We start from the raw sequence: 21,819 nt of genomic DNA, 5'->3' as shown, positions 1-21,819 counted from the left end.
ATCGAATATTTCTTTACTAGTTACTAGTTGTAGCAAATTTAAAAATTTTCTTATCAGAAATTAGCAAAAAAAAATAGATACTTCTATGTTAACAACAGTAGACAAAATGATCAAAAGTCACCAAAGACAAAGAAAGAGACTAACCTAATCTCTTGAACATCCTCTCTCCTCTCCTGCCTTGTTTGAAAATTGGTAGCTTTGAGATTATTTGGATATATTAACAATGGGAGATACAAATATTTCCAAGAAGTAAGTTTGCCGTTCAAAAACAGGATATCATTCCTGTTGACCCTTTTCGAAAATTATTCTCTTTTAAGATAGAAAGCTTGAAGTTAGGATTAGCATGCTTTCGTCAGCAATACGAGTTTTATTCAAACCAAATTTAAGGAAACTTTCAAATGAGAAGATAAATGCATCATATTTTTGCAACAGGTAATAATGAATCAAATTAATTATTAATGCAATCACCCTGTCAATTTCAGTGAATTAAAGCGCCGACAGAAGGCTATAGAAAAACAGCAAAAACAAGCTCAGAAGGAAGCTGAAAAATTGGCCAACCCCGTTGCTCAGGCTACTAAGCAAAAACCAAAGAAGGAAGATGAAGATATTTCACCAAATGAATACTTCAAATTACGTACTGGAGCAATCCAAAAGCTCAAAACTGTCGGTGGTGATAACCACCCTTATCCCCATAAATTCCATGTCTCCATTTCCCTCCAGGATTTTATAGAAAAGTACTCGCATTTGAATGACGGAGATGTAGTAGAATCTGACAATGTTAGCCTGGCTGGAAGAGTCCACGCTATTCGTGAATCAGGAGCTAAACTGATATTTTATGACTTGAGGGCTGAGGGAACTAAATTGCAAGTTATGGCGACCGCGTCTTGTTATGAAAATGAGGAAAAGTTTCTGGAAGATACAGGTTAGTGTATTTATTGGAAATATCGCAATGGACTTGGTAATTCAAGTTTCACTGAATTGCAGATAAAATCCGCAGAGGGGACATCATCGGAGTCGAGGGTGTACCAACCAAGACGAAAAAAGGAGAGCTCTCTATCCGACCTAAAACCATCAAATTACTGTCTCCTTGTCTTCATATGCTCCCTCATCTACATTATGGTCTCAAAGACAAAGAAACAAGGTTCAGACAGAGGTATTTGGATCTCATCATGAACAACAGAGTTCGGGACATCTTCATCACTAGGACAAAAATAATCTCGTACGTCAGAAAATTCCTAGACGGTATGGGATTTCTAGAAGTGGAAACACCCTTGATGAACATGATTGCTGGGGGGGCAACCGCAAAACCTTTCATCACCCATCACAACGAGTTGAATATGGATCTTTTCATGAGAATAGCGCCTGAGCTTTACCATAAAATGTTGGTGGTAGGCGGCTTGGACCGAGTTTACGAGATCGGAAGACAATTTAGGAACGAAGGCATCGATCTGACTCACAACCCAGAATTTACAACCTGCGAGTTCTACATGGCTTACGCTGATTACAACGATCTTATGTCAATAACTGAAACCATGATTTCCGGTATGGTACACAGTATCCATGGAACATACAAGGTGAAATACCATCCTGACGGATTGGAAGGCGAAGAAGTCGAACTAGACTTTACTCCTCCCTTCAAAAGGATCGATATCATGACCGGTCTAGAAGAAGTTTTGAAAGTTAAGATACCCAAAGTAGCTTACGAGTCTGAAGAGATGAATAAGTTCCTGATGGAACAGATTAAGAAGAATAACATTGATTTTACCCCTCCACACACTAACGCTAGGGCTTTCGATAAACTGATCGGTAAGTTATTTCCATTTTTCCAATTTATTTGATGTGTATTTCCAAAATCGAAAATCAGAAGTGGACTCTTGCCTACGTCTTGTTTTAATAAGCAATTGACGTTATTTTCGAAAATGAAGTTGTCATTTCTAGAAAATTTTGATAGTTTTAATGCCCAGTCGGTAAAACTTGAATATCGATGAAAACCTCTGTTATCTTTGTTCCAGGCGAATTTTTAGAGGTGAAATGCGTCAATCCGACATTCATAATTGGGCATCCTCAGGTGATGAGCCCTCTGGCCAAATATCACAGGTCCGTTCCAGGTCTGACGGAAAGGTTCGAACTTTTCGTGGCTAAGAAAGAAATTTGTAATGCGTACACCGAACTCAACGATCCGATGGTACAAAGGGAAAGATTCGAGGAACAGGCGAAACAGAAGGCAGCGGGAGACGATGAGATTCAGTTGATCGACGAAAACTTTTGCACGGCTTTGGAATACGGTCTCCCTCCCACTGGTGGTTGGGGGCTTGGCGTAGATCGCTTGACTATGTTCCTTACCGATAATAACAATATTAAGGTTAGTTAGTTTTTATTTATTTATGATATTTTGAAAATTTTGGAATATTGACTTTTTATCATTTAATTAATTACTGTAGGAGGTACTTCTATTCCCAATGATGAAACCAGACGACCCAAACAAGCATAACAAACCAGAATCTAATGGTCAAGTGGAGGAACCACAACAACATTAGTTTTTTAATGTTAAAACAATAAATTTCATATTTATTCATATTTCGTTTTAGATTACCCCAAAATTTCAGTCAGAAATAGACTTAAGTAATATTTCTTTACTTGCTTCAGTTTTTTCAAACAGCCTTTTTATAAATTCATTTAAAAACGAACTTTAGTGAAAAAATTCTTGAAAGAGAAGTAAAACCTTTTTTTAATAAGTCACATTTAACTATTTTGAACAGATTTGTTGTTTTATATTAAATATTCATTTTGGCAAGTTGAAAATCTTAAATTTTCAATAACAAAAACTGATAAAAAACTATAATGATCCATCATAACGTAAAATTTGCACTGTTCTTGGAAAGTGCACCTTCAAAAAACGTAATATAAAAATTTCATAAGAATTCCAGTGCCGGACTTCTCAACAGAATTATTTTTTTTTAAATTAGGGGAAATCCAGTATCAAATTATAACCTGTCGCCAAAAAAACCCTGAAGATGCCTACCACAGTTGTGGGTGAAACGTCAGATAAAAAACCTACTAGACCACACTTAAAAAATCCGAAAAATCTTTTTCCTTGAATTGTCTAAAGCTTAATAGTGAAAATAATTAATTGAAAGCATATACAATTTCTCGTAATAAAAAATTTAGGAGCACCATGGAAAAAAAATCATTTCACCTCTATGGTGGATGCGCAAATAGATCTTGTCAAATTTTCTATGACAATTTGAATATCAAAATATGTGTTATTTTTAATAATTTCGTGTTGGTTAAATGATCATGGGTTTTTATTAGGAAGATTCCAGACTTATGTAAGTAAAAAAAATTAACTCAAATAGAAAAAATACATTTAATTTTATGAATCATTTATTTCATCATGAATGTTTCTCACTTTTTCTAAAATGTTTAGAGCATCAGTCCAATAGTGAATTTTGGCTTTAATTTCATACAAATTTTCAGACTTATCCTTCATATCACCATTTACAACTTTTTTAACTATGTCTGCTAATTTAAATCCATTTCTAACAAACGCATGATCACCAATTTTCAATCTCAATATTGGACACAAATCGTTTGCTCCATCACCAGCATATATGATTCTATCATAGAGAACACCATTCTTTTCCTGTTCTGCAACAAAATCTTGCAGAATTTGACCTTTACATAAATTCTTGCTACTCAAATCACAGTAATCTTGTAAATGGTAAGGTTCGATCATCAAAAGATTGTCTTTGAATTGAGCAGGATTAGTGAATACCCTGAGGACACACTTTTTCAAATCATAATTATTCAGCCAGGCATCGATAAAGTATGAATTAGAATCACTTATTATAATTACATCATAATTGAACTTTGAAGATAATTCTTCGATCAGATCGATCATACCACAAACCGGATTCAATTTTATAATGGTATTTCTTATGAAATCTTCGGAATATCCTTCCATATTAAGTAATTCGAAAATTTTTTGCATGTAGGCAGTCCAACCATTGTTTCGATGGAGATTTTTCACGCTTTCCGGCACTCCTCCTTGTACAGTTGAAGCTATAACTGCATCACTATTCAATTCGATGATTGTATGATCAAAATCAAATGCAGCCAGGTTTCTCATCTTTGACATAAAAGATTTCACACTCATCAGTGAAAAAAACAACTTTGGTCAACTGTTTTTATATAACTTCTTTGGCTGTGATTGAAATGCCAGTTACATCAACTGAAATCTTCAATACTTACTCCTTCCTTCAAAGTGTTATTAATGATGGTTTATTCTGTCATGCGAGAAGCACATTTTTAAATATGTTCAGGTGAATATAAAAAATATAAACAATTTTAAGTTGAATTTCATTCATCAATTTCACGTCTGTGCAGCATTTTGAAAGAATTAGTGTTAAAAAAATTACTTTACGAGAAGAATTCCTCCTCGAGACATTTTTATATGCAACCTCAAATACACAATAACACAGACACAAATTAAATGATTCCAATTCTTCTTCTATATCTGTGACTGTCATTGAGAAAACCATAGATTCTTATGGACTTGTAATTTGCGAGAACGAATTTTTCGAGAATTCTGATAAATTTTTTGTTACAGACAAAACTGTTGTTGCAAGAATGGCTAGACTAAAATGTTCAACGTTTTTATCGATTCAGGCTGAAACCCACAGAACACAGGGGAAATTAGTAGGAACCACTGAAAACTATTATGAATGACAGAAGACCACAGTGGCATAGATAGTGGTTTATTTTGCAATTTCCCCATATTTGGGTTATATTTTGAAATTTGCCTAATAATTTTTTCCAAGAGAAATGCCTCTTACATGTATTGTGACTGGCTGTGTATCTCGTCACGATAGAGATAGATTTGGATTTTATCATATTCCTACCATTACAAAACACAGGTTTTTGCCTGAAAAAAATGAATTATCCAGAAAGCGAAGAGCACTATGGTTAGATGCAATCAACAGGGATGATCTAACAGATTCGAAGATCAAGTATCAGAGAGTATGCAGCAGACATTTCATAACAGGTGAGCCTCTTGATGCTTCAGGTCTTCACAAAAAGCTATTTGATGATATATAGGAATTCTTAATATCCATTTTCATTTCCAGGCAAACCTGCTGCTTTAATGGATGAAACCAATATTGACTGGGTTCCTACACAGAACATGGGACCTTCAGGGCAAAATATAAGAAAGACTTATAAAGTAGATGTAGAAATGAAAGAGAGATTGGATAACATAAAAATTGAATTACCCCAAGTAAGTAATGTTGCTTCAGGTTAAATACTAATGCATTGACATGAATGTGAATTTGAAATGTTATTTCTCACCAGAATGAATCCCATCCTCACGAGGAAGTTGATTTCAATAATGATGGACTGAAAACAGACATTTCAACACAAACAAAAAGTGTGCAGACCATTGATTGATATCTTCTCCATTGGATTTCTCTAACATAATGATAATAATTCAAAGAGATGATGAAGAAATGTTTTGAAAGATACTAAGGACTCTTCTGTTTTAAATGATCTTCTCAGGTACTTACCCTTCATTTTAATTGAAACTAAACAGCACAAAATTCATAGAAAAAAATTGAAAATATTTTTAGTCCAGTCAATTTATAGAGATAAGTCCAATTTTTCAGTGCTCGTTCTTTGAGAATCAATTTCTTAAGATTTTTTTGTTCTCTATTACGATAAAAACTAGAAACCTGCAATTTTCATTATATTAATTATGAAACCTTGCATTAAATTTCGAAATAATTTCAAGAATAACTATTGTTACTATTTCTTGTTGATCACAGGTTCAGAGGTTTCAGAGGAAATTTGGGCAGGAAATTGAAACAAATCCGATATGGTTCTGTTACAACGGATCCAACAAAGATTTTACAATTAAATACAAAATAATTTGAAACTTCGTATGAATTTTGTGTTTATTTCGTATCCAGAACCATTGAAAATATGGAAAAAGTATCCAATTTTCCATAGCAGCAGATCTGACTAGATTAAATGCTTGCATAAGTGAACTAGCACTGAAAAGTTTCTAACAATGCTTCTCTTCAATTTTTATTTTTAAGATAAGAGAAAAATGCAAAATCTCATAACTATTGATAAAGTATATTTATCAATAAATTTATATATAAGTTGTTTTAAGCAAAAAATTCCTATTGTAACAGATACAGTCAGGTTCTCTTATAGCGTAGCCATAGTGTCAAAAAGAAGTATCTACGTTGAGGGAGTTGATACCATCATCAACTTGAAGATATTTGAATTTTATGTTCCTTTAATTTTATTCTTGTTCTTCCAAATTGTGAAAACACTTTTTCAAGATATTTGAATTTTATGTTCCTTTAATTTTATTCTTGTTCTTCCAAATTGTGAAAACACTTTTAGTTGATAAGTTATACAGTCTATAAGTATTAACATTTCATGTTCCACTATTCATTTCATCAACAACTTTCGTTCTCACTATTTCTACTGAAGACCCGTTTGCGACAAGTTTTTTGGAATAGGACCATCGTTATAGAGATCATTAGAAATCTTATGATGTGTCTACAATTTGTTATAAACCCAAAGGCGAATGTTCAAAATCAATAAAAAAATAGTTGCTTGTTGTATTAGAAGCGATTTGAAGATTTTATAGAAAAAATTTGCTTGTATTGAAGGAATTTCTTGTTATAGTTTTTTTAACTCTTGAAACAAGGAAATTTGTTAATTTCCTTGTATGCCAGCTATGTATTCATTCAAATGGGTGACTGCATCAAAAAAAATTCATCAAAACTGATGGCTGTTATAGTGAACCTGACTTCATTTTCATGTTAAGTTCAATTTATGCTGACTCAAATTTTAATTTAATTCCTTATTTCTTTTCAGTTTTCAATACTCTCATACGAGTTGAAAAAATTGGTTTTCAATAAGGATTTGATATGGAATATCATTCAATAAACTGATGGAAGAAGAAAAATATGAAATCCCATATTCCTGAAAGCAGGAGAGACAGAGAGTAATTTTTGGGTGAACAACTAAGCTGGTAGAGGAGATAGAAACAAGAATTTTATTGTTGCATCTTAAACTAAATTTAGCCTTTGTACTACATCATAATATTTTCTTTGATTTCATATTTATATTTTGATAATGTATTTTTATGTTTTATGTTAAAAATAAAATTTTGAAATATTTTTGTGCAGTAAATTTACCTATGACCAAATGTCAAAGCTCTGAATTTTATGAGGCAAAAGACAATGCTGTAGAGGCTTTCGTTAAAAAATTAGTTTGGAAGTGTTTTTGAAAGTGAAACCGTGAACTACACAAAATGTTATAAGGCAAAGCACAAAACTTTAAAAAGGTTTGATGTTAGCGTCCCTTCAGTCAAATCCACGACTATACATATTTTTTTAGTTCCAGTTTTCGCCACCTGAGGGCAGTGTAAGTATTACCCATTTTTCCTAGTTCATAATTTTGGCACCAGAGGGCAGCACAAGGAACATAACTGGTACCGCCCTCTGGTGATAAAAATTATGAACTAGTGAAAATGGGTAATACTTACACTGCCCTCTGGTGGCGAAAACTGGAACTAGAAAAATAAGTATATTCTAGATAAATGGTTATTTCTATGATTGGGCTTTCATAGTAACGCCCTCTGGCGGTAAAATGGTTGAACTAAAAACATTTTTTGTTACAAATTTGGAACTAAAAATATTTTTAGTTCAGCTACTTCACCGCCAGGGGGCGCTACTAGGAAAGCCCAATCATAGAAATAACCATTTATCTAGAATATACTTATTTTTCTAGTTCCAGTTTTCGCTACCAGAGGGCAGTGTAAGTATTACCCATTTTCACTAGTTCATAATTTTTATCACCAGAGGGCGGTACCAGTTCTGTTCCTTGTGCTGCCCTCTGGTGATAAAATTATGAACTAGGGAAAATGGGTAATACTTACACTGCCCTCTGGTGGCGAAAACTGGAACTAGAAAAATAAGTATATTCTAGATAAATGGTTATTTCTATGATTGGGTTTTTCTAGTGGCTCCCCCTGGCGGTAAAATGGCTGAACAAATTGTTTTTAGCTTTGCCTATTAACATTTTGTGTAGTTCACGGTTCCACTTTCAAAAAACACTTCCAAACTAATTTTTTAACGAAAGCTTCAACAGCATTGTCTTTTTCCTTATAAAATTCAGAGCATTGACATTTGGTCATAGGTAAATTAACTGCACAAAAATATTTCAAAATTTTATTTTTAACATAAAAATACATTCTCAAAATATAAATATGAAATCGAAGAAAATATTATGATGTAGTACAAAAGGCTAAATTTAGTTTAAGATGCAACAATAAAATTCCTGTTTCTATCTCCTTCTCTAGCAGCTTAGTTGTTCATCCAAAAATTGCTCTCTGTCTGCTTTCAGGATAATGGAATTTTTCCTCTTCCATCAGTTTATGAAATGATAGTCCATATCAATTCCTTGTTGAAAACAAAATTTTCTAACTCGTACGAGAGTATTGAAACCTAAAAAGAAATAAGGAATTAAATTAAAATCTGAGTCAGCATAAATTGAACTAAACAGGAAATGCAGTCAGGTTCGCTATAACAACCACCAGTTTGGATGAGTGTTTTTACTAGACAATCATTTGAATGGATTCATAACTGGGATACAAGGTAATCAACAAAATTCCTTGTTTCAAGAGTTAAAAAAATAATGACAAGAAATGTCTTCATCACAAGCAAATTTTTTCTATAAAATTTTCAAATCGCTTTAAATACAACAAGCAACCATTTTATTTTATTTAACGAATTGTACATCATATCACATCTAATCATATCATATCACATCTAATGATATCTATAACGCTGGCCCTATTCCAAAAAACTTGTCGCAACTGGTCTTCAGTAGAAATAGTGAGAACAAAAGTTGTTAATGAAATAAATAGTGGAACATCAAATATTAATATTTATATACTGAATAACTTATCAACTAACAGTGTTTCCACAATTTGGAAGAACAAGAATAAAATTAAAGGAACATAAAAAGAGTTGACCAAAGTTGTTTTTTTCACTGATGAGTGTTAAGTCTTCAAAGTCAAATTTGAATTTTTTATAAACAATTCGAATTTACAATTTTGTTTTTATCAAATTTGTTACCATTAATAAAACCTTATCTCTTTATGAATAACATACCTGTATGCTTCATTTATGTTCATTCTGGAATCATATCATCGAACTATAGTTCATATTTTGCATATTTCATCTTCAGTTTTTAGGTTCACAAATGGGGTAATAAATCGGGTAATATGTAGAATTCTTGCTTATTCACCTGTAAAATGAGTCCAACATTATTTCTAATATTACTTTGTACTTTTCCTAATATCATTCATTTCGAGAAGATTAAATAAGTAAAATTTAAATTTTTATGTATATATATAAAGTATAACAAAGAAAAATCTATTGGTTATTGACGTTATTGTCAAAAATTGAAATTGCTGCAATATTTAAATTCACAAATTGAAGTAAAAAATACACAATACCAGCAAACCAAAGTATTTTTGAAGAAATCGTAAATGGCCTCGCCACAGTATAGGAACTCTATATTCCTATACTGTGGCTTCGCTACCGAGCTCAATTAATAAAGAAAAATATATAAAACCAGACTCTGTGGTTTCAACTAAAATAAACAATAATAATAAAATAAGGTTATGTCAAATTGTGTATATCTAATTAGAAGGAAAGATTTTTAGATATTATTTGATATTTTAAAATTACTAGTTGACAGTGAATATAAAAGAAATGGCTTTGACGAGAGAACAACAAGCTTTTCTTGAAGAATGCGAAGCCGAGTTTTCAGAGAGATATACTGCGGCTGATCGAGATTTCACAAAAATTCAAGAAGCTGGTATTCCAGATACTCCAATTGTATGTCCCTGGTACGGAAGAACAAGATACAACAATAGAGAAGGTGGTAGAGGTGATTCCAACAGAAATGACGACAGAAGATCAGATAACAGAGGATATTACAATCGAAACAGGGGCTACAGAGGTGGCAGTTATAGAAGTAATAATGTTTACTAGCCATCCTTAATATAATGATAAACTATTAACTTAAATTTTGTTATAATTCACTTTTAATATTGTATGAAATATGATGTACAGTAACTGTAAATAGAGATGTTATATCAAAAAACTATTTCCTTCCTTTCCCTTACCTAATCATTGAATTCATATGGTGTTATTATGAAACATCACAACATATTTATTTACGAAATTCCCTCATTACTCATTTCACTTAGGTATTTATTTCTAACCTAGTTCCAATTCGATTATATCTCCCTTAAAAAACAAGAAACTTATTGCCAAGTAGTAAATAGACGAAATTTTAATAGATGTGTCAAGGTTCGATTACAGAAAGTGCATTGCACTGTTTCCATTACAAAATAGAAAGGGAAATAATGAATCTACTTACGATAACCTTCAAAATTTCAATGTGACTCCTGTCCTGATGAATTCAGTCATTCAGTGGTTTTTTGACTTCTGATCATTCCATATCGTTGTCTAGTTGAATCTTCGGCGATTTTTTCTTACAATAGCTATGGGGTGAGGAAAAATAACATTTATAATGACGAACATATTTGAGATTTCATTTTGCAAATATTCATTAACGATATTTTCGTCTGAAATTCATTCGAAAAAAAATTAATTACCTAGCAAAATTATTGCTTAATCATTATGGCGAACTCGCTTTTTTATCTGAATCATGTTCAAATTTTTTTAGGGAATATTTTGTAGAACCGCCTAAATCAATCATTCACCTGTAATTGAGAGTTCTGCAGATAACTATTATTGTTCAAAATTAAAGTCTTGTTATATGAAAATTTACCCTAATTTTCAATTTTTTCACTCTTAAACCCATTCTTCGTTTATAAAAAAGTATTTAACATGAAATAGGAAAGAAAAACTAAGACTTTTGAAATTACTCAGAGATGCTGATATTGGACTTATTGGTTTGGCCGTCATGGGCCAAAACCTGATACTGAACATGGCAGATCATGGATTCAAGGTGGTAGCATACAACAGATCCATTGAAAAAGTTCACCATTTCCTGGCAAACGAGGCAAAAGGCAAGAATATCGTCGGAGCAGAATCCGTTCCTGATTTAATATCGAAATTGAAATCGCCCAAACGTGTGATGCTGCTCGTCAAGGCTGGTTCTGCAGTTGATAGTTTCATCGATCAACTTGTACCTCACATGAGCAAAGGGGACATCATAATCGATGGTGGCAATTCCGAATATGCCGATACTCAGAGAAGAACCGAGGATTTGGCAAAGAAGGGAATCAGATTCGTTGGCTCGGGAGTGTCTGGTAGGAATTTCATCCTATTGTATTATCAGTTAAGAAACGTAGGAAACATTGAATGAGAATGAGAATTACTGTGCGTTCAAGTGAAACTAGGTCAAAGCAACCAGAACTAATGTACCTGATTTCGCTTTTATATCACTCTTAGCATCCATCTTGATCTTACAAATTTTAAATTGAATCACACTTAGAATGAACCATTTTCAAAATCTATATCTTAAATTTTATGAAAATTTTCTGGCCAACCTAAAGAGAACTTCCCTTACATGAAGAAACTTTCATTAATGTACAAAAGATTGGAAGTTAAGAATGGTATCTGAACTCAATCGTTGAAAACTTCTATTAAATTACCTATGAAAATAAAAAGATGTCTGCCAGACAATTGAAAGAACAATAAATATAATCATACTATGTTGAAAAAACAATTACAGAAGTTCAAAAATCTCTATCTGAAATCTATATAATAATACTTCCACTCTATGTCATATCAACAAATGGATTTTCCTTGTGGCAAACTTATCTAGTGGGTTTTCCAACCATCTCTCGTTTTATTTTTTCATGGAGAATGTGAACTATCCAAAACTAAATATTTAAGACACTCCCCATTCAATTTGTGTTGGTTATATGAAATTTAGGACTTATTTAATGAATTGTCTTAAGTAATCAGAGGAGACATCAGCGTTTCAAGATAATTTTTTAAATCCGTAGTTTTTAAGAGGTTTTTCAATAGAAATTATACTATTTTAATTGGTATATTATTGTTAAAGCCTGTATCTTTCCATGATGGAATGGCATAACCTACAAAACACAAATGACATAAGAAATGTCAAAAAATAATAGACATTGTTGCCATTATGACCATTTTAGATTGCTTCATTTCTTTTGAAAAACCCTTTGTCCACAAAGGCCTAGGTCTCTAAGGTATGTATCTCAGGAGATCTTATGATTTAGGCTAATAAACTCTTCTTTTCAAAAAGAAATTACCAAAGATAGTTGAAAAACATACTTATAATTACAGGAGGAGAAGAAGGTGCAAGATACGGCCCCAGTCTGATGCCGGGTGGCAACAAGGAGGCGTGGCCCCATATCAAGGACATATTCCAGAGCATTTCCGCGAAGGCTGACGGGCAACCCTGCTGCGATTGGGTCGGAAACGATGGTGCTGGACATTTCGTAAAAATGGTGCACAACGGAATCGAGTACGGGGACATGCAGTTGATTGGAGAAGTGTACGATCTGATGTTGGCTTTGGGTATCAGCCAAGAGGAGATGGCTAGTACTTTCGAGGAGTGGAACAAAGGGGAGTTGGACAGTTTTCTCATTGAAATAACTAAGGACATATTGAGATACAAGGATGATAAAGGTAGGAATGCAACAGCATACATCATTTTACAAGAGTATGCAAAACTTGAATAAATTTGTTGATGGGACCAGATTCATCAAAAATATTTCCGAAAAGTATAGTTATTTATAATACAAGTGCAAAAGGCATTGATATTCTTCCACGAGTTTAGAATTCAAAAACGAGCCATGAAGTGGCCAGTTTTTTAAAGAACTATAGTTAAAATGAGCCTTCTGTGCAAGTACTATACATTATTTTCCCTAATTCACTGAATTTTTATTGAAATTAACAGAATGTTTCCATAAATAGCATTTAGTGATTTTTGTTTTAAAAAATGTTGGTTGGCAGAACTCTTTTCCGTATCACAAATTTGACATCTGTTCCAAGTGCCAACATACACTGCGCAAAAAAATTAACGCACATTATGGAAATCTCGAATTTATTCTACAACTGAAGGTGTTCTCAATGATAATTATTTTTATCAGAATTATGCATGCATATGTTATCCACTTTCAATGTTTTTCTTCAATACAGATGTTTTTTCCCAGCAGGAATAAAAAAAGATGAGATTATCAGATTTTGAATGTATTGGCTCCATTCTGAAATCAGTTGTTCTCGATCAATTATAGTGATCAATAGTTTTTCTTTCGTTTGATTTTCTACACTCGATCGCTATGCAACGCGAAACACGCAATTGGACCCAAGAGGAATATGCCCAAGCGGTAGTTTTGCGAGAAGAAGGGTGGACATACACAAGAATTGCAGAAAGGTTTGGAGTTTCCCATACAAGTGTGTCCAGAATGTTGCAGCGATTCAGGGAGACAGGTATGAATGTCCGAAGATCAGGACAGGGTAGACCACGGGTAACAACTGCCATTCAAGAACGTTACTTGAGAGTTTCTTCGTTGAGACAACGGTTTGCAACCGCTCGCCTCCTTCAAAATCAGCTTGAGCAAACTCATAGGGTGCAAATTAGCACTCAGACAATAAGAAATCGCCTCAGAGAATATGATTTAAGGCCTCGTGTCGCGGCAAGAGGCCCAGCTCTTACCCCAGCCCATCGAAGGGCGCGTTTGGATTTTGCGAGAGAGCATATCCATTGGGAAGGGGCTGATTGGAAAAGAGTGCACTGAGCATATCTTTCATGTGGACGTCTGTATACAAGGGAACGTCGATCACAATGGTAGAGGCAGAATCTAGACTCATCTGCGAAGAGAACTCTTTCCCAATCAGCCTCTTCCCAATGGATATGCTCTCTCGCAAAATCCAAACGCGCCCTTCGATGGGCTGGGGTAAGAGCTGGGCCTCTTGCCGCGACACGAGGCCTTAAATCATATTCTCTGAGGCGATTTCTTATTGTCTGAGTGCTAATTTGCACCCTATGAGTTTGCTCAAGCTGATTTTGAAGGAGGCGAGCGGTTGCAAACCATTGTCTCAACGAAGAAACTCTCAAGTAACGTTCTAGAATGGCAGTTGTTACCCGTGGTCTACCCTGTCCTGGTCTTCGGACATTCATACCTGTCTCCCTGAATCGCTGCAACATTCTGGACACACTTGTATGGGAAACTCCAAACCTTTCTGCAATTCTTGTGTATGTCCACCCTTCTTCTCGCAAAACTACCGCTTGGGCACATTCCTCTTGGGTCAAATTGCGTGTTTCGCGTTGCATAGCGATCGAGTGTAGAACATCAAACGAAAGAAAAACTATTGATCACTATAATTGATCGAGAACAACTGATTTCAGAATGGAGCCAATACATTCAAAATCTGATAATCTCATCTTTTTTTATTCCTGCTGGTAAAAAACATCTGTATTGAAGAAAAACGTTGAAAGTGGATAACATATGCATGCATAATTCTGATAAAAATAATTATCATTGAGAACACCTTCAGTTGTAGAATAAATTTGAGATTTCCATAATGTGCGTTAATTCTTTTGCGCAGTGTATAATAATGAAATATAAATATTTATTGGAATAACCTTTACTAATTTTCGTTGAACGCATACTATAATTTTGAGTTTTCAGGAGAATATTTGCTGCCAAAAATCAGGGATGCCGCAGGACAAAAGGGTACCGGTAAATGGACAGCCATCTCAGCCCTCAATTACGGAGTGCCAGTGACTCTAATCGGAGAAGCAGTCTTCAGCAGATGCCTCTCATCCCTGAAGGCCGAAAGACAAGTGGCCAGCAAACTCCTTCCCAAACCTTCCACGTCTAAATTCACTGGAGACAAGAAGCAGTTTTTGGAAAATCTCAGACAAGTAAGCATCCGAACAAAGCTTTGTAAATTACAAATCGTATCTTATGATCATTCTTAGTGTTTGTGTTCTGTGCAGGTTTTGTTATTGTGTTCCATCGTCACTATTAATGTTCTTCTTTTCAGGCTCTTTATGCCAGCAAAATCGTGTCTTACGCCCAAGGATTCATGCTTTTGAGGGAAGCTGCGGCAGTCCACAGTTGGGATCTCGATTACGGTTCTATCGCTTTGATGTGGCGCGGTGGATGCATCATTCGCTCCGTATTCTTGGGACAGATCAAACTGGCCTTCGATAAGGACCCTAACTTGAGCTCTTTGTTGTTGGCACCGTTTTTCATCGATGCTATTTCCAAGGCACAATCCGGATGGAGGAACGTTGTCTCGACGGCTGTTTGTTTGGGTAAGGAACAGTTCATCCGGGTAATTACATGCGTGTTGGGGTTATAGGATCCAAGTCAGCCAAGTTGGTAGTAAATTTTTTGTTTTTGATTTCCGGAATTGTAAAGTTGTACTTTCTATTTCCTAATTTTATTTATGGATTTTTCTGATGTTTTGATAGTTATTCTACTGTTTGGCGCAAAGACAAATCAAAGATCATTAAAATTGGTCCAGTAGTTTTACATTTGGTCTAACTCTGTCTTATGTTATTTAATATTTATAATTGTTGGTATTTATGTTTGTTTTTTTGCATTTAATACTGCGAATCTTCGAGCAAAGTTCCAAACGCGAATTGTGAACTGATCGAGTTTAATAATTGATTGTTTTATAAATGAAAAACATGCCTATTTTTGGAACTTGCTTTCTGGAATTGTTAGAAAAAGTCGTACCTCCTATTACCTAATTTTTTTACTTTCAATTTTATTTGTTGTATTTTTCTGATGTTTTTATAGTTTTTCTACTATTTCTCACAAAGACAAATCAAAGATCATTAAAATTGGTCCAGTAGTTTGTAATTTGATCTAACTCCACTTTGTCTTATGTTATTTAATATTTATAATTTTTTGTATTTATGTTTGTTTTTTTGCATTTAATACTGCGAACCTTCGAGCAAAGTTGCAAACGCGAGTTGTAAACTGATCAAGTTTAATAATTGATTGTTTTATAATCGAAAAACATGACTATTTTTGGAACTTGTAGGGCTCACATTTTCCAAACGGATTACTTCATTTTTATTATTATTCAGCGAACCAAACCGAGTCTAATAACACAAAAATCTATTTCATATCTGCAGAACCTCAAAATCCCTATGAAAACAAAAAAAAAATTTTAGAGAACCTCACCTTTCGAAGACCATAAACCTCGAAAATTAAAATATTACACTCACATTGACTTTAGACATATAACTATAAAATTTATTATTCTTAGGTGTCCCCACCCCAGCTCTCGGCACAGCCTTAGCCTTCTTCGACGGATACAGAAGCGAAAAGTTACCGGCCAACCTCCTCCAAGCCCAACGTGATTACTTCGGAGCCCACACCTACGAACTTCTGGGCCAAGAAGGCAAATTCGTCCATACCAACTGGACAGGAAAAGGTGGAAACGTGTCTGCCAGTACTTACGATGCCTGATATTCCATTTTACAAATCAAATTTTTGCATTTATTTTCCTATACAGAGGTTTTTATATTTATACACAATAAACGGTTATTGCTTTGTTTATTCTTGTTTTTTTTCTTCTTTTTAAGAAATCCATTGATTGCGTTTATTTTCCTATAGAGGGAAAGGAGGGGACAGGATTTTTCAAGGGGGCCAATATTTCCAGCTCCTTCCACTAAATTCATGTTGTATTTTTACGATCTTTCAGGGGGGTCACCAACAATTTAACACCAACCTCCCTTCCTAGCGCCGCCACTGTATACAGAGGTTTTATATATTTAAACGATATGAATGATTTTTCTTATTTTTTTTTTCTTTTGACAGTGGCGACGCCAGCTTTCAATAATAAGGGGATCTAGTAGGGTCCAGGGTTTTCTAAGGGGGGCCAAGATTTCCAGGTCCTTCTAGTTTCCACTAAATTCATGTTGTATTTTTATACTCATACAATCTTTCAGGGGGGTCAGCAACAATTTAGCACCAACCCCCTCCCTAGCGCTGCCACTGTAGGCTGAGTTGTTATATTTATAAGACATTATTATTGCTGTGTTTATTCTTGTTTTTTTTCTTTTGATCCATTGATTTGGTTCATTTTTCTATACAGACAGTGGCGACGCCAGCTTTCAATAATAGGGGGACAAGGAGGGGCCAGGATTTACTAAGGGGGGCCAAGATTTCCAGGTTCTTTTAGTTTCCACTAAATTCATGTTGCATTTTTATACTCCTACAATCTTTCAGGGGGGGACAGCAAAAATTTAACACAAACCCCCCTCCCTAGTGCCGCCACTGTATACTGAGGTTTTATATAAAAAAAGGTGTGTGAATAAGTCTTTCCCGTTTTTTTTCAGATTTTGAGCCTTCATTGTGAAAAAATGGTTACAAATGAATTATTGAAAGTATTGGCCATCGCTAGCTACAACTTTTCCCCATCTTTCTGGCAACATACGAATCCCGTTGCGAAAAAATTCGACCGGTTTGGCCTCTATCCAGTCATCCACCCATTTTTTGGCTTCCTCGTAGGAATGGAAGTGCTGGTCAGCCAGGCCATGCGTCATCGATCTGAAGAGATGGTAATCAGACGGAGCAATGTCTGGACTATACGGCGGGTGGGGTAGGACTTCCCATTTGAGCGTTTCTAAGTATGTTTTCACCGGCTGTGCAACATGTGGGCGAGCATTGTCATGTTGCAAAATAACTTTGTCGTGCCTGTCGGAGTATTGTGGCCGTTTTTCTCGCAGTGCGCGGCTCAAACGCATCAATTGTCGTCGATAGACCTCGCCTGTGATCCTTTCATTCGGTTTCAGAAGCTCATAGTAAACCACACCTAGCTGGTCCCACCATATACAGAGCATGAGCTTGGCGCCATGAATATTTGGCTTGGCCGTCGATGATGATGCATGGCCGGGTAGTCCCCATGATTTTCTTCGCTTCTGATTATCGTAACGGATCCACTTTTCATCGCCAGTCACGATACGATGCAGAAAACCCTTTCTTTTATGTCGCTGAAGCAGCTGTTCGCAAGTGAAAAAACGCCGTTCGACGTCTCTCAGCTTCAGTTCGTACGGCACCCAATTTCCTTGCTTTTGGATCATTCCCATGGCTTTCAAACGCTTGGAAATGGTTGTTCGGTCAACTCCCAATGCTTCAGCAAGTTCTTCTTGCGTTTGACACGAATCTTCATCAAGCAAAGTCGCCAATTCTTGATCTTCAAAGATTTGCGGCCGCCTGGAACGCTCCTTGTCTTCCACGTCGAAATCGCCACTTTTGAAGCGTCGAAACCATCCGCGAACACTTGAATCATCGACACAACCTTCTCCATAAGCTTCCTGAAGCAACCGATGCGCCTCGGCAGCAGATTTCTTCAAATTGAACCAATAAAGTGAAACTTCCCGCAAATGACGTCGACTCGGCTCAAATTTCGACATTTTCACGATTTCAAAAATTTATGATGCGAAAAAATTTCAACTAATGTGTTAGTGTGGAATTGTTGACAGATGAATAAGCTTTGATTATGACATATGTAACCATTAAATACTCGCACAGTATTGGTGGCGCCATCTCTTACAAAAAACGGGAAAGACTTATTCACACACCTGATATTTATAAGAGATTATTATTGCTGTGTTTATTCTCGTTTTTTTCCTTTTGATCCATTGATTGCGTTTATTTTTCTATACAGACAGTGGCGACGTCATATTTCAATAATAGGGGGACAAGGAGGGGCCAGGATTTTCTAAGGGGGGCCAAAATTTCCAAGTCCTTCAAGTTTCCACTAAATTCATGTTGTATTTCTTTTCTCATGCGATATTTCAGGGGGGGGCAAGAAATATACAGAGACTTTTTTTTTTACAAACAAAATGGTTATTGCTTTGTTTATTCTTGTTTTTTTCCTTTCAGAAAATCCATTTATTTTCCCATAAGAGGTTTTTATATTTATACACAATAAATTGTTATTGCTTTGTTTATTTCTCTTTTTTTTTTGTTTTTTTCGTCCTGAATACAAAAAATATTATCTTGTGATGATGGTATGATGAATGTACTTTCAGTACAATGCAATAAAAAGTATATAAATCAATAGAATGTACCAGATACACCTAGGCGAGCATTTTCTTGATATTCGTAACGTTTAAAAGTACATAAAAATTATGTATAGACTTAAAAAAAAAATTGAACAGTAAAAACAGTCTTCGAATGGACTTACACCTAGCCAATCGACAAGTCACTATCGCCTCATAATTATCGTGTCCGTATAATCCATATCGCATAAAAAATTAACCCACAAACCTCCCCAAAAAAAAAATCAACAACGGTCCTATCGTTGGACCCCCTCACCTCTCTACTACTTCAACATTTTCCTAATCATGTAATTCAAAATTCCACCGTTATTGAAGAACAGCAGATCTACCTCTGTGTCGAACCTAAGAACAACCTCGAAGGAGGTTCCAGTGTTGAGTGTTACCGTGATTTTTTGACCGGGTTTGGGATCCTCGGGTAAATCTATATTGTATATTTCTTTTCCCGTCAAACCGAGAGTGTCAGCGTTCTGGTTGGGCAGGAACTGCAGCGGGATGATTCCCATTCCTACGAGGTTGGACCTGTGGATCCTTTCGAAGGATTCTGCGATCACAGCTTTAATGCCCTGAAAAATTAAGGATCAATAATTGTTAATTTCGAGAAATATTGGGGATACTTGTTGAAAAAGCGCGAATTTTACTTTATGACCTAATTATATGTAATTCTAAATGAAAATTAGAGCTGAGCAACAAGAAATTAAATCAAAAAACATTTTAGATTTCACAAAATGTCTTCTCATTTTCTTCAACTCATAAATTACTATTTTAAATTTCATAAGTCGTCTATTTTTCGCGAAATATATCTTCAAATTTGATTACTAGATTTTCAGCCTTTAAAATGTGTTGATCGGAATCGTGAGTTATACAGGTAGTTCCTAAATTGGAGGTACAAACGAAAATAGTAGATTCCTCGGATCATTTTAAGAAAAAAAATCCTATAGAATAGAATTTTTTCGAGATACAGGGTGTTAAGTTTGATTATTTTTCCAGTTTTTTTCTCATAGCATCTTTCCCTAACAAGATATTCAACTTAAATTCGGCATAAATATTAAAATTTGAAGTTTTCATTATGTGATATGCTAATTTTGAATAGAAATCTACAGGGTGATATTTTTTTCCGAACAGTGACTGCTCCTTTCCTCCAGACCTTTTTTTTGTTGGACAAGTGATTGTTAAGAAAAATGTAAAAAGATCCAGTACTACACTTCTTGGTTTCTTTTAGTTTTATCGTATCTGCTACCGATTTCGAGAGAAACATTTCAATAAATTCTCTAGTAGGTAATCTTCAGGAAAATCCAAATTATTAAAAAGATCCAGTTAGTAATCCATGATGAATAAATTAATTATAAGTTTTGTTAATTATTTACCGAATCTGTAGTGAAGATTAATAAAGATTCGATAAACTGGTATAATAATCACAAAAAAGTAGGACTTCAAGAAAAATATTATCTGTACAAATATCTGACAAATCACAGATCGTTAATACACTCTATTCGCAAAATCTGATCCATTCAAATACCCGACGGAACATAGAGCGTTATAACTACTCTATTCGTAATATCTTATCCGTAAAGATACCTCGCAGACCATAGACCGTTAACTATATTCGTAATATCTTATCCGTACAGATATCCGACGGACCATAGAGAGTAAATACTACTCTATTCATAATATCTTATTCATACAGATACCTGACGGACCATAGAGAGTAAATACTACTCTATTCGTAATATCTTATCCGTAGAGAGACCCCACAGACCATAGAGCGATAACTCTATTCGTAATATCTTATCCGTAGAGATACCTGACGGACCATAGAGAGTAAATACTACTCCATTCGTACTATCTTATTCATTCAAATACCTGACAGAACATAGAGCGTTATTACTCCAAAATATTATAAAGATCCAGTTAGTATAAGCTGTGTGATGAATAAATGAATTATGAATTTTGGTACTCATTAATCCAATCTGTAGCGAATATTAATGAAGATTCGATAAAATGGTATAATTATCGCAAAAAATAGGACTACAAGAAACATCCAAACAAATGGTTTGCGGGTACATTCTCAAAATGATCCGAGGAATTTGTCATTTTCCTTTGTACCTCCCATTAAGAAATACCCTGTAGAAATACTTATTTATATTCTTATGGTTTCTGAGGAAAAATAAAATAAGTCACTGACATATTTTTCCATTCAATTCTTGGATTCCACAAACTGAGAAAATTTAAAAGAATCACAAAAATGTTTCCAACGATTTCAAAGATTAATTATTGAAATAATAAGAATATAATCTACAATTTGAAGAAAATACTGAATTGAAACGTTATTTTTAACGGTGAAGTCCTCCTAACTCTAAAAGTTCGTGAGTTAATGAATTAACTGATAATCCTAAATTCAAACTGTATAATGTCTCAATATTTATTATGAGGTAAACATCTACCTAAAGTAATATTTTATTGGATATGATTTAAAGTATTTTTTTCAAAATTTGTTTCCTTGATTTTGGATCGCATTCTCAAGCTCTCTCAAAATCATAAACTGTGATTCAAGACAGCTTGGAATTCTTTTCCCTAAAATGATGTCTACGCGGTTTCGAAATAATTTACCAAAATTAATGAACTTTCAATACTTGGATTTCAAATAGGAGAAATTTCCGGTTTCAAAGGTCTTACGCATTTCTGATTGAA

General features: G+C 34.6%; 5 protein-coding genes and 1 long non-coding RNA gene across 7 annotated transcripts in view; 3 read left to right on the top strand and 3 right to left on the bottom strand.

The window, feature by feature from the left end:
- Positions 1 to 88: 88 nt before the first annotated feature.
- Positions 89 to 2,575, top strand: LOC123679047 (lysine--tRNA ligase). 2 transcript variants are annotated; one of them, XM_045616390.1, is made up of 5 exons: positions 89 to 249; positions 483 to 922; positions 985 to 1,806; positions 2,013 to 2,362; positions 2,442 to 2,575. In XM_045616390.1, exons 1-5 carry the CDS (start codon positions 224 to 226, stop codon positions 2,535 to 2,537), a joined length of 1,734 nt encoding a protein of 577 aa, XP_045472346.1. In that variant the 5' UTR covers positions 89 to 223; the 3' UTR covers positions 2,538 to 2,575. The 2 variants fall into 2 exon arrangements, with proteins under 2 accessions (XP_045472346.1, XP_045472344.1); XM_045616388.1 differs by having other exon boundaries at positions 152 to 432.
- Positions 2,576 to 3,230: 655 nt separating this feature from the next.
- LOC123679046 lies at positions 3,231 to 7,193 on the top strand. Its single transcript, XM_045616387.1, has 5 exons — positions 3,231 to 3,329; positions 4,610 to 5,044; positions 5,127 to 5,275; positions 5,350 to 5,553; positions 6,889 to 7,193. The coding sequence occupies exons 2-4, from the start codon at positions 4,825 to 4,827 to the stop codon at positions 5,443 to 5,445; spliced, it is 465 nt and encodes a 154-aa protein (XP_045472343.1). The 5' UTR covers positions 3,231 to 3,329; positions 4,610 to 4,824; the 3' UTR covers positions 5,446 to 5,553; positions 6,889 to 7,193.
- Positions 3,354 to 4,449, bottom strand: LOC123679045 (probable phosphatase phospho2). The gene has a single exon (XM_045616386.1). The coding sequence runs from the start codon at positions 4,154 to 4,156 to the stop codon at positions 3,374 to 3,376; it is 783 nt and encodes a 260-aa protein (XP_045472342.1). The 5' UTR covers positions 4,157 to 4,449; the 3' UTR covers positions 3,354 to 3,373.
- Positions 7,194 to 8,232: 1,039 nt separating the features above from the next.
- Positions 8,233 to 10,350, bottom strand: LOC123679043. The gene is made up of 3 exons (XR_006747345.1): positions 10,214 to 10,350; positions 9,192 to 9,327; positions 8,233 to 8,522 (listed from the first exon to the last, which is right to left on the bottom strand). It is a non-coding gene; the product is annotated as an uncharacterized LOC123679043 (long non-coding RNA).
- Positions 10,351 to 10,459: 109 nt separating this feature from the next.
- On the top strand, positions 10,460 to 16,619 carry LOC123679042 (6-phosphogluconate dehydrogenase, decarboxylating). Its single transcript, XM_045616385.1, has 6 exons — positions 10,460 to 10,601; positions 10,986 to 11,368; positions 12,381 to 12,725; positions 14,732 to 14,967; positions 15,090 to 15,363; positions 16,329 to 16,619. Exons 1-6 carry the CDS (start codon positions 10,597 to 10,599, stop codon positions 16,529 to 16,531), a joined length of 1,446 nt encoding a protein of 481 aa, XP_045472341.1. The 5' UTR covers positions 10,460 to 10,596; the 3' UTR covers positions 16,532 to 16,619.
- A 2,383-nt stretch (positions 16,620 to 19,002) lies between these two features.
- The window catches only part of LOC123677464 (cytoplasmic aconitate hydratase-like), a 19,213-nt gene continuing 16,396 nt past the window's right edge, over positions 19,003 to 21,819 (bottom strand). Inside the window, exon 14 of the mRNA XM_045613991.1 lies at positions 19,003 to 19,694. Within this exon, the coding sequence (XP_045469947.1) occupies positions 19,395 to 19,694 (300 nt within the window). The 3' untranslated portion in view covers positions 19,003 to 19,394. The remainder of the gene's footprint in view (positions 19,695 to 21,819) is intronic.

The sequence above is a fragment of the Harmonia axyridis genome, chromosome 4, assembly GCF_914767665.1.
Source record: "Harmonia axyridis chromosome 4, icHarAxyr1.1, whole genome shotgun sequence".
NCBI lineage: Eukaryota > Metazoa > Arthropoda > Insecta > Coleoptera > Coccinellidae > Harmonia > Harmonia axyridis.
Note: the sequence above shows the minus strand (reverse complement) of the source record. Positions and strands in the feature narration are given on the sequence as shown.